General features: G+C 46.1%; 1 protein-coding gene across 1 annotated transcript in view; it reads left to right on the top strand.

Moving 5' to 3' along the window:
• The window catches only part of LOC147617078 (40S ribosomal protein S27), a 29300-nt gene extending 18608 nt beyond the window's left edge, over positions 1-10692 (top strand). Inside the window, exon 2 of the mRNA XM_086776690.1 lies at positions 6915-10692. Coding sequence (XP_086632816.1) covers positions 6915-10525 — 3611 coding nt within the window. The 3' untranslated portion in view covers positions 10526-10692. The remainder of the gene's footprint in view (positions 1-6914) is intronic.
• The last annotated feature ends 2478 nt before the right edge of the window (positions 10693-13170 follow it).

The raw sequence follows: 13170 nt of genomic DNA, 5'->3' as shown, positions 1-13170 counted from the left end.
TGGACAGAACAAGTCGGTCAGCACTCCTACAGCCCACGACTGATACAGATGCAGTCGGCCAGCTTCAGAGTGCTCCTGGCATCAACTGGCAGCCCTCCAGCCACTAGAAAAAAAATGGGAAAAATAGGGAAAAAATACGGGGAGTGTGGAAAAAATGATATACGGGCGGGCACACCCACAACAGAGGCCCTGGTGTATACAAATAGACAGGAGATGACTTCTAACACCCCCTCTCAGCTCCTGGCTGTGTAACCAACCCCAGGGAGCTGGAGTGCCGCCTGAGCGTAGCCTGAGGTAGAGACTTCGTGAAGAGGTCCGCCGCATTGTCCTCCGTCGAACAATAAAGTAGCAAGATGTCACCCGCCAAGATCTTCTCACGAACAAAGTGATACTGTATCTCTATATGCTTGGTCCGGGCATGGAAAACCGGGTTCCGAGCAATAGCTATACAACTCTGGTTATATCACACTGGATGACTGTGGGCTCCCTCTGTGGAAACCCCATCTCGCCAAGCAGCCTCCGCAGCCATACAACCTCACAAGCAGCACCACAAGCAGCCCGATACTCTGCCTCTGTCGAAGAAAGGGCAATAGTCGGCTGCTTCTTGCTGCTCCAAGAAACCGCTCCTGAGCCGAGGGTAAAAGTGTATCCTGAAGTAGATCTCCTCGTGTCTGGATCTCCTCCCCAATCTGAGTCACTCCAACCTTGGAGCTTGACTCCATTCCCTCTTGTGTAAAAGAGTCCCAGATCCTTCGTACTCTGCAGATACCGCAAGATCCGCAATCCTGCGTCCCAATGAGTCTTCAATGGTGTCTGCATAAAAGAGCTCAACAGCCCCACGGAGAAGCTCAAGTCCAATCTGGTGTTCAGCAACCAGATCAATGAACCAACCAACTTCCGGTACTGCGAGGCATCAACTGGCTCACAAGGATCTGTAACGGTTAACTTTGTGTTCGGGTCCATCGGCGAAGTAATAGGCTTGCAGTTCTCCATCCCAAAGGCCTCAAGCAACTCATGAACATACCGCTGCTGAGAGACGAAAAACCCCCTCTGGGTCTACCAGATCTCCAATCCCAAGAAGAAGTGGAGTAAGCCTAAATCGGTCATCTCAAACTCCTTTGACAAGGCAGCCTTCGTCACTCCAATGTGCTCCACATGACCGCCGGTGAGAATGAGATCATCCACATAAAGGATGATGAGTGTGACCATGCCGCGTTCCCGAAAGAGATACAGGTTCGGATCTGCAACCGATCTCTGGAATCCAGTCCGAATAAAGAAGGAATCAATCTTCTGATTCCAAGCCCGCGGAGCCTGCTTAAGACCATACAAGGCCTTACGTAACCTGTAAACCATCCCTTCCGATCCTGGAACAATGAAGCCTGGAGGCTGCTCTACGTACACCTCCTCCTGCAGGTCACCATTAAGGAACGCCGATTTTACATCCATCTGGTACACGGGCCACCTCTGAGAAGAAGCAAGGGCAAGAAATCGTGGTCATCCGCGCTGTCGGTGCAAAGGTATCCTCGTAGTCGATGCCTGGCCGCTGAGCATAACCCTTAGCCACGAGCCTGGCTTTGTGTTTGTCCACCGACCCATCAGCCGCGTACTTGGTCTTAAAGACCCATTTGACACCAATGACTGACCGCTTCGACGGCCTCGGTACCAACTCCCAAGTGTTGTTCTTCTCGATGGCGTCAAGTTCCACCTGCATGGCTTCCCTCCAAGTATCCTGGGAAAGGGCTTCCTTTACGGAAGTGGGCTCTTTATCCCGCATGATACGAGACATAAGAGCATAGTTCACCTGAAGAAGCTCCGCCGTGTTGCTTTTATCTCGAACTCGATGTGATCTTCGAGGGCCGTCCTCTGTGGTCCACTCGGAGGGTAGCTCCGTGACACCTGACTCCCGAAGGGTGTCCATTTACCACCTAGGTACTCGAACAGATCGTGGAGCCTCCTGTGGTCGCGGGGGCTCAACTCCAGCTGCGGGCTCAACCTCCTGTGATGACTGAGGTGGATCAACTGGAGTGGTAGACTGGGAATCATCATCAGACTCTGGATCTCCAAGAAGTGGCGGCTCCTCGACAGTGGATGCTGGAACATGCTCGTCAAAGACCACATCCCGGCTGACAACAATCTCGTTCCTCTCTGGATCATACAACCTGTATCCCTTGGAAAGAGAGTTATACCCCACAAATACCAGCTTGCGGGACTTGGAGTCAAGCTTCCCCCTCTGCTTCTTCGGAATATGTACATACGCGTCACTCCCAAAGACACGGAAGTGCGAGACATCGGGTTTCCTGCCAAAATATGCCTCAAATGGAGTCATATGGGATACAGAAGTCGTCGGAGAGCGGTTAATGGTATGGACAGCTGTTGCCACAGCCTCACCCCAAAGTGGACGAGGAAGATCACGATGCTCCTGCATAGTCCTCGCCATCTCCACCACAGTCCTGTTCTTACGTTCAACAACTCCATTCTCCGAAGGCGATCCGGTATTGGCCAATTCCCTCTTGATGCCATGATCTGCACAAAACCGAAAGAATACAGTCGAGGAGAATTCCCCTCCTTTGTCAGCCCTGAGAGTCTTGACCTGAAATCCAGACTCTTTCTCCACCATCACGTGCCAATCCTTGAACCGAGCAAAAGCCTGGTCCTTCTGTGAAAGAAAGTAGACCCACGTGAATCTGGTACAATCATCAACAAGCAGCATGAAGTAGAGAGATCCTCCCAAGGATGGAATCTGCTGTGGTCCACACAAGTCAGTGTGAATCAACTCCAAAGGTTTCGAAGCCCGCCTGGAAGCCTGCTTCGGAAAGGATTCCCTGTGCTGCTTACCACGTATGCAAGAACTGCAGCGTCCTTGCCTACTACCAACATCTGGCAAGCCAACCACCATCTGGTCCCGGAAGGCGCGCCGCAAAGCATCCACATTTAAGTGGCCAAAACGAAAGTGCCACAAATCTCCGACCTGAGAGCCTGTCAGTGAGGAGAGTGCAGAGAGCTTGTAGATGCCGTTCTCCACACCGCCTTCCCAAACAACTTTGCCTGTCTCACGGTCCCTTAGAGCAACTGAGTGCTCCTCAAATTCCACCCGAAAGCCAGTCTTGCATACCTCATGCACTGACAAAAGATGAAAGCCCAGAGCAGGGACATAAAGAACACGGGAAGCATGCTTGCCCCTCTTGCCGTCGGGAATGATCTCCATCCGGCCCTCACTATGAATCGGAATAGTGGAGTTATCGCCAATAAAAATACGACCTGACTGCCGTTTCAGATCCAGGAAGAAGTCACGGGATGGAGTCATGTGCCTGGAAGCACCACGGTCGAGAATCCATTCCCGAGTATCCTTTGCGGTGAAGCCAACTGCCTCCTCGCTCGAAGACGATGAATCATCGGAGTCCACCATCTCCAAGTGCACAAATGCCGGAGTCTTCGCAGCTGAGGCTGAGGACTCAGCACTCTTTCCTGTCCGCTTAGGGCACTTCCTCCAGTAGTGGCCTTTCTCGCCACAATCATTACAAGATCTTTCGGCCTTCAGCTTCTCTCGTTCTGGATCAGGCTTCTTCTTGGAAGACTTATCTGGTGAAGCCTTCCCTTTGCCCTTGTTGGTATTACGGCCTTTCGACCGTTGGCCAGTTAAGGCCTCCGAACCTCCGCCGTGAGGAGGGTTCGTGAAACGTTCCTCGTGGTCCAAGACCATTGGCACAAGCTCCTCCCATGTAATGGTGCTGAGCCTGCCACTCGTGATCAACGAGGAATAGAAAGCGGAATACTGACCAGGCAAGTGGGAAAGTAACGTGATGGCCATATCTTCGGATGATATCTCTTTCCCAGCTTGAAAGTTGAAGGACTTCCTGCTGAAGGGCCTGCAGCTTGTTAATGTGTTCCCGCATCGTCGAAGACTTTGCAGGGTTCATAACCCGCATCTGCACTTCCAAGGATATCCGCTTCATGGGTGACACCCTGTTGTACAAAGAAGCCAAGTGCTCCCATATGCCTCTCGCCAGCGTCATGTGCTTCACATGGTTGATCACCTGTGGTGTGCAATTCAGGAATATAAACGACCGGACCCTGGCGTTGACACGGTCCCACATTTGTGCCTGTGCCTCTCGGTCCTTCCTCGTCGATAAAACCTCCCCTTCCTCAGCTTCCGGCCTTGGCACCCCTTTGATAATAAAATCAGCAAGATCATATGACTCCAAAACTGACTCCATCATGACCTTCCAGATGCCATAATTGGACCCGTCCAACTGCCGATCCACTGGGAACGTGGGAAGAGTCGGAATCTTCACGTGCTTCTCTGCCATCTCGAGTAAATCTGCCATCTCGGAGAGTAACCTGAAAGGGTGGGTGGGTGGGAAAAATCTGAAAATCAGAAAATATGCAAGTGGCTGTCCAGCCCCTTTGCCCGCCTTCCTCTTGCACCTTCACTTCCCGTTCAGCCCGAAACAGTCCACCGATCAGCAACCTGTTGCTCCCCCTCTTGCTCAGAAAAACGCCCAAGATCTGCTAGAGCCTAGGGCTCTGATACCATGTCAGAATATGCAGCGGAAATGATATCCAAACTTGGGTAGACAAGAGCAAGTAGACTGCAGAAAATAATCAGCACAAGAAACACAGAGAGATGTGTGTAAACTCTTCTCTATACACAAGATCCCGAAGATACTGAATGAGAAAGTGGAGGAGGATGGGGGGCAATATATACAAGCCCATGAGGGCAGTCGGCCAGCACTGGAAAGGGCCCACGACTGAGCAAAACTCCCACGACTGTTGAATATAGCAGTCGGCCAGCATCTGATGCCCCACGCCTGGACAGAACAAGTCGGCCAGCACTCCTACAGCCCACGACTGATACAGATGCAGTCGGCCAGCTTCAGAGTGCTCCTGGCATCAACTGGCAGCCCTCCAGCCACTAGAAAAAAAATGGGAAAAATAGGAAAAAAATACGGGGAGTGTGGAAAAATGATATACGGGCGGGCACACCCACAACAGAGGCCCTGGTGTATACAAATAGACAGGAGATGACTTCTAACAGTAGGCTGAAGGATGTGTGACATTTGTGGTATAGGTTGGTTTGGCACATCATATAGCTGTCGTGCATAGGCTTCCCAAAGGCTAGGATCTGTGATAGGTATAGGTGCTCTTTTTTAATGTGCCAAGCTTCTGAGTTGTCCTCCCTCAAAAGGGGCTGGTATAACTCTTGTTCTCTTCTGGCGAGTAATGCCCGTTTCTTTCGGTGAGTGAATGTACGGAAGATGCGTTGCATCTTATGTGCTGAAATCAGCCCATGTTCCCTCTCGTGTAAGAGGCAAAGCCCGGTGTTTTTGCACTCTTCATCATACCATCCATTCTGGGGTTGGGATCCCACTGGCAAACTTGTTGTGGAGCATGTGGTGTAGGGGAAGCTGGTGTGGGCGGAGTTCTTCTAGAATATCTAACATAGAGGAGTCTGTGACTGTTGAGCTATGTCCACTTCTGGTGGGGGGTGTCCCTGTCTTTCTAAAGAATCTTTCTGATCTGAAGCTGCCGGATGGAAGGCTGCAGCTGATGGGTTCCGTCCGGGTGACTCCAAGAGGCTGTGATGGGCTGTTTACTGGCTCGGTGTGGTGTCTGGTCTTTCTAGGGAGGTCCTTGCCTTCGAATGCTTTTCGAGGTCGTCGTTAGAAGAAACTCATGATGGACAACTGTGAGGTGTCCTGGGGTTTTAACGTCTTCAAAAGACCCTATGAGACCAAGATGTTGTTTACATAGTGTCCATGAAATCTCGTCATGGATGAAAAAAGAAAAAGCAAAAGAAAGAAAGAAAGATATATTAAGCGTCTACTAAAGACCCAATGGGCCTATGAGACCAAAGTGATACAATAATGTCCATGGCATATCTCATCAAAAGAGAGAGAGAGAGAGAGAGAGTGTTCTATTAACGTCTACAAAAGACTGAAGGGTCCATGAGACCAAAAATGTTACAATATATCCATGAAGAGAAAAAACATAAAAAAACCAATCAGAACTGATACAATGATATACTGTGATGGGATCAATGTGGATCCTCGCATCAGTGGCTGGATAGAGGCTCTCCACGTCCACTGCATGTGGAGGATCCCTCGGATTCGAAGTTGTTGAGTGGAGCATCGTTGCAGGCCAGTGGGTCTGGCTGCTAATGTGCACCTCCTGGTCAGTTGGGTAGGGGTCCTGGGCATCTGGGTTAAAACTCTCTCGTGGTCACCATTGGGGGCCACCATCCTGCCACCATCCTTGTGATGGCAGCCTGTGAGGTATCTGGGGTTTGCATCTCTCTCTCTCTCTCTCTCTCTCTCTCTCTCTCTCTCTGCAAAGCTGGTCTCTCTGGTGATGCAGCTCAATTGAGGTAGCCAGGCATTTTTGGTCTGGGAAATCAACGACCGGAGGTAGTGGGCCAAATCCCTCCCTCAAGAGGCAAAGAAACCTTCCTTGTATCTCATAGTACACTGGGCATCAGAAAAGATGGTGTTCACCTGTTTCAACCCTAGTGAACAGTATTGGCAGATCCTGTTCTCTCTAGCATTGCCACAGCTTGCCTGTTCTCCACCTTTAGGCGATGTGATGAGACTATGATCTGGCCAATCACTATCCTCATGGCACGTGACATGTATATGTGAAGATAGCCAGCTTCTGAATGAATCTATCTTCTGTGATACTCATAAAAAGATCCTGGTGGAACTGCGTCTTCAAGGAAAGCAACAGAGGATTCAGCCAGATAGAGACATAGAGAGTTATATTAATGTCTACAGAAACTGAAAAGGAAATGAAATAAAAGGGGGGAAAAAAACACTAGTGTGTGTATACAAAGGTTAAACATTCAATTGCATAACCTTTGTCAAACACCCTTTCAGATTATGTATTTGGCAATTTTAATGCGTAACTGGTTTTTTATGCAGTTAAGTTCCAGGGGAGGTTGTGTCATGTTCAAAGCTGCTACATTTTGAGCACAGCTCGCATTTGTGAACTATACAGTCGAGCTAAATTTGGAATGGACCCAGAATACATCTGCACCGTTAAAGGATGGATCCCCGATGAGAACAAGTCTGGTGAAGAGATGGTTTCCGCAAGCTGGGAAGTTGAGAATGTGGAGGGGAATGGAGTGCACATGCTTCAAAGCAGGAAAATAGATATCATTGAAGGAAATTTAAACGAAAGTATGATGTCAAGTGTGGGTTATTTGACAAACGCTCTCAAATCCAATGATGACGTGGGAAGATCTGTTTACAGTAGTGGCGAAGGTAGCTGGGTGGAAGTAAATCTCAGTGGATCTTTGAGTGGTGATAGCCTATTTGAAGGTCTAACTGTTCCTGAGTGTAATGGCAGGCATGTGGATACAAACCAGGATGAATCATGTCATTCTGAAAATCAGTCATTTATCTGCAGTTCAAGGCCAATATCAAAGGCCACTGGTGTGGAATTTAACACTGAACATGATACTTGTTCTGAAAAAAAAGTGCAGTCTGTGGATCAGATTGTGCCTTGTGATGTCCAACAGGAAATGTATGAAGCAGAACTGGAACTCGTTGATCACAGTCCATGGGCAGCTCTCACCATTCGCCTTCTCTCTCTTCAAGACAAGTCTCGAGTCGAAATTGATCAGGCAGTATTTCTTGCTGTGTTGGGTCCTGCTCCAGAGCCTGCTACCCCATATCCGTCTGCAGAAAGAGGGGCTAATTCTGCTTTACTTGCAATGTTCATTCCAAGTATGCTTCAAATGGCTCGCGGAGTTTCAAACCCAATACATGGTGAGGAGTCTTCTAATAGTGACACACATTTGGTGAAGTTTGAGACAAACAGTCGACCATGTGAGAGGGCACAGGACATGATGAATAGATTGCCGGTTGAAAAGGATCTTGGTGTTTCTGCATATCAGAATGCAGTTTCTGTACAGGAGGATACAGTGGACCCGCCAGGCCATCTATACAACTTTGCTGCTTCTGTTGTGTCCAGAACAGATAGCATATTGAAGTCAGAAGAGTCAGATCAAAGGATCATGCAGCAAGGAGATGCAAGTGTAGAAGAGTCAGGTGAACAACCTTTGCAGCCAGGTATAAATGTCTTTTCAAGATGTGAACGTGTATCCCATTTATGTGATACTTCAAATGGATCCTTGGCCAAGGATCTCTTTCATACTTTGGGGACGTTTTCGGAACGCTTTGACAGGCTGGAGTCATTATGTGTGCAAATGGAATCATATCTTCAAAGGACTGTTGAAAGGTTGGACCAGAGAATCACAATTTTAGAAGAAAAATATAGCAGGGCTTCTGGAGACACAGCTCCTGTAGAAGCATCTCTGGAGCAAAGGCACTCTTCTGTAGATGCATCTCTAGAGCAAAAGCACCACATTGTAGGAGAACCATGCCCTTCTTCAAGCATGCATTATTCCCCTAAGTCTGCTCTATCACCTAGATCTGAGTCGAAGGTTGAAGTTTCATCTGCATGGACTGAATCCACCAAACATGACAATTTAGGAACACAAGATACACCCACCAAGGAGGCTTTAGAACCGTTGGACGACATTGTAGATAATGTGGAGTCAGGCTTCTCTGTCAGTGAGAACGTGGTAAGGAAGGCTTCTTCAGGAACCCAAGATCTAGCAAGTGGGCCTACTACACCACCAAGGATGATGGTCAATCAAAGTAGAAAGTTCTGTCCATCTTTGGATGATGCTTGGACTGCAGCACTCTCTGCATTTGCTTCCTCTTGCACTCCAGTTGTTGATGTAGACACTAAAGACTCAGAAGACACTTTGAAATGCGTAGGGGATAACCAGTCTTCATGTCCTCCAGGTGATGCGTCCACATCCAGGACACAGGGCTACAAAACTTTCAAAGAAGAGCAAAAATTTTCAGGAGAAAACTTCCATCCTGATGTGGACTCTGATTCAGACTTTATATATGATATAGATTCTGAGGTGTTCAACTCTGACTATGGTCCAAGCTCTGAAGATTCAAGATACCTTTCAGACTGGGAAAATGATACACAGTCTTCTTGTGATAAATGGACATCATTGCCACATGCCTATTCAAAGGGCATTTTGAAAGGAAAAGAGTTTAAACTGTTGCCTTGCCATCCATTGGATTCGTCCATATCCATGCTGCATGCTGATTTGGATTGCACACTTTTCAAAGAAGCTCAAGGTATATCAAGAAAAAGCTCAGCCATGGGTGCAGAAGTTGACTGTCCCCATGATGATGTGGACTCTGCATCTACAGAAGAGCTTTCAGAGCTCAGAGAGAAAACACAGTTACCTTGTCCTCAGTTTGATGTATTTGCATCAGTGCAACATGTTGATTCCGGGTTCACATTATTCAAAGAAGCTCAAGCATTCTCAGCAAACATCTCAGCCGCTGCCATGGGGTCTGAGAATGGATCATCACCAGTGTTTGGCTCTTCAGCTCATCAGATGCAGCAAGCCAGAGTACTTTCTTTTGACAACAGCAACTTAAAAACTGACTTCCAGCATCATGTAGTTGACACAGTGTACACCAACCGAATCCATTGCCAAGAGAAAGGAGACCTCTCCCTCTCTGGAGGTAAAGTTCCAGAAAATCTGTACAATCTTATTGAGGAAACATCAGATAGGGATGCCATTGGCGTCTGGTTCAGGCCTGTTCCTTCAAAGTTTGGTGAACATAATGCTTCTTGTTCTGAAGGAAGAGATGAGACAACCTTAGATGACAGAAATGAGCATGCTGTGATTGATTGGCTTAGCTGTTCTCTTTCAGCTGAACCAACAATGGTGGTCTCTGGACTTGAAGCTTTGTGTTCGAACACAGTCAATCTGCTTTCTAGTGAAGTGCAGCATACAAATTCCGAACTCTTTGGTGATACATGCTCTTCTTTTATGAATGGAACTCCTAGTTCACAGTGCAAAGTTGAGGAAGCTACTAGCTCCCTTAATCTTCTTGGAGAAGACCATTCAAAATGTCAATACGATAAAGCATGCAATGATCATGCTGTGATTGATTGGCTAAGCTGTTCTCTTTCAGCTGAACCAACAATGGTGGTCTCCGGACTTGAAGCCTTGTGTTCAAACACAGTCAATCTGCTTTCTAGTGAAGTGCAGCATACAAATTCCGAATTCATTGGTGATACATGCTCTTCTTTTATAAATGGAACTCCTACTTCACAGGGCAAAGTTGAGGAAGGTACTAGCTCCCTCAATCTTCTTGGAGAAGACCATTCAAAATGTCAATACGATAAAGCATGCAGTGAGGATAGTCTCTGCTTTTCCCAAGATTTTGATACCTGTCCGAATGATTTATGTGATGATGAGTGGTCCAGTGCTCAGAATATCTTTCGTCTGCATGACCCTGACTTTATGTATGATGAGTCAAATAGCCTAGTGATTGATCTGGAGGAGAATTTTGCCATCTGTGATTCAAATCCTTCAGGTAAATATTTTGACCGAGGCTCTACACAGGTTCATCTATTTTGGCCCGACCTACATGATGCAAAACAAGAGCACCACACAATCTTCCCAGGGTTTGAGGATTTCTCCTAAAGCAAGGCTATATCTAATTTGTTGATCCTTGTAATTAATGGGTTACTTGGTAATTATATGTAACTGCTTGTGTATATTTAACAGTTGGAGGCACTTTTTGAGAATTTATCTACATGGGAAGCAAATGAAGGTCATAATTGTGAATAAATGCTTGAGATACTTCGAAAGAGCTCCACATTTCTGCTTTTTTGTAGTAGTTTATTTGGTTGCTTATCTCAGTAAGGAGTGTGTTATGGTGCATGAATGTCTGATGCTGTCGAGTGCGATAACATGCTAACGTGGATAGAATACCGAGGGGTCTGTCGATGTGGGCATGTGCTTGTTTTGAGTCTGCCATTTGTTAACACATTCCTACCCAGTTTTTGCTGCTTCTATCTAGCCCTCAAATTTACCAAACTGGTTGGTGGCATTGTGATGCTGCCCGGGGTACAATTTTGCAATTTTGGTAATTGTCCAGAGTGGGTTCAAAGTATTTGTCAGTTGTTTGATATGATAGCAGCTGCGTGTCTGCAAGCTGTTCAGTGTGTAGATGAGATTAGACAATGCTTTCAATGCCACCATTGCCATGCACGAGTGATCCACATGATGCCACCATTGCCATGCCAAGGACCCTAAGTGCTCCACATGGTGTGGGACTTGAGTACAAGATCTCTTTGTTGCGTAAATGTCCTTTTTTGAGAGAGAGAGAGAGAGGAGTTGACAATGGACTAGAGACCAAACGTAGTACAACAATGACGAAGGTATGTAGTGGGAGATGCCTAAAGCTAATGCAGTGAGGATGGAGCCAAAGTACAATATTACATGAAGCTCATGAGTTTTGAATTGGTGCTTTTATACTTAGGAATTTTGCATTTATTATCGCTAAGTTATTTTACCGTAGAGAAATGATGCCTTTTCCTTTTTGGTTCTTTATAAATGAAATCTCTCTTTTTATGTTTTAAGGTATAAGAGACGATGATCTCCTCTCTTCATTTTGGGTAGTTGAGGTGAAAAGCACAATTTTCACCAACACTCACAATAACACTGGCTTTCCCATGTTGCCCTTGCACTAATGACAGTATTAAACGTCCCTCAGAGCCAATCAGCATGGGGACATAACATGCCTCTCCAAAATGGAGTTGCTCGATTAAAGGAGTTTGCATATCCATTAATAATAGTATGTAGAAGTGAATGATAGTATATGAAGCAAAATATAAGAAGAAAGAGAATAAAGGGATCTTCAAAACTACCAAAAATCCATTTAGAGGAAGTTTTTTTCCTCCATGATGGGAGGGTAAAGAATATTCACTTTTTCTAAGAGCTTGTGAATACCACCCTTGGCATTGATGCTCATCCATGCCTAACAAAGGAAAAAAACCTCACCACACACTCCCTTATTTGAAAATAAAGGGACATAGATGTTCTCTGCAAACATGGAAGATATTGTGTTGACAATGGTTTAGCGCATCTCCATAGCTACAGAAGCATGCGACATAGTGCATAGCTAATACAAGACCACACATTTATCAAGGATTTAGAATCTCAAGAATTAGAGAAGACAAATAAAGGTGAAGTGGTGGAATTGTTTCTTAGGATGGAGTAGGAGCTTTCTTGCACTCCATCATATAGCATGGAGATCATCGGAGCATCAAAATCTTGAGTAGCCTTGTGGGCTTCCTTGGATTATAGCCCACACCATTTCTAAAATTGAATTATAAAGTGAAAGACACAAATCTTGTGCTACACCACTTAAGGGTAAGCTATTTCTACATGGGTTAAAGGGTTAAATATTAATAGTGATGAATGTGTAATAAACAGGTGTTAGATGGTTGCGTAAACTGGCACCAAATAACTTAGTATTCTAGGTTTAAAATAAAGCGGTTCTAGTGTGTGTGAACAATTGCTAGTGTGCGGGTTCTTTTGTGTGTAGGAACATGTGGCATATGTGGTGGTAGAATATGTACATACCTTGTAAGGGGGTTTGTAAAGGGGTAAAAGGGCCATCATTATAATGTTGTGAGTACGTTCACATGGCCTCTTGCTTAATCACTCTTGTTAAACCCTTATGATTAACTTCTAATCCCAACATCTAGCATCAAAGCTAGCCTGTCACCTCTCCCCTTCTTTTCCCTACTGTCCTTCCACTTTTGTGCATGCGACTCCAGTCCGCCTCTAGTTGCGCCTCTACTGCCAGTTTTCGCCACGTTGATAGTTTTTTTGTCCATAGAAAAATCCCCAAATGATATGTCCACCCTACCCCAAATTCTCTCTTCTAACATAGGTGGGATAGGCAACATTGATGGCATATACATCCAGGTTCTTGCCCAACCCCTCCTTTGCTAATGCATTTGCAGCTTGATTCTGCTCTCTCTTCACATGCAGTATCTGTACTTCCTGGAACCTGGGTAGCATCCTCTTTATTTGAAAATTCCATTTCTTTAATTTAGGATTCTTTGCTTTCCAAATAGCCTGCAGATGTCTAATGATCAACAAGCTATCTCCCTTGACGATAAGCCTTATGATTCCCCTCTTGATACATTGTTGCAGACCATACTCCAAGGTAGCATACTCAGCCTCATTGCTGGTCTGCACCTGTAATTTAATTCCTTCTTTAAATACTTCCTTGACTTTTGGGTTCAACAAGACTACCCCTCCATTGGCCACAC

This window comes from Cibotium barometz, chromosome 37, assembly GCF_041138505.1.
Source record: "Cibotium barometz isolate CiBa-2024 chromosome 37, ASM4113850v1, whole genome shotgun sequence".
In the NCBI taxonomy this organism is placed as follows: Eukaryota; Viridiplantae; Streptophyta; class Polypodiopsida; order Cyatheales; family Cibotiaceae; genus Cibotium; species Cibotium barometz.
The sequence above is the reverse complement of the archived record's forward strand: the minus strand, read 5'-3'. Positions and strand labels throughout refer to the sequence as shown.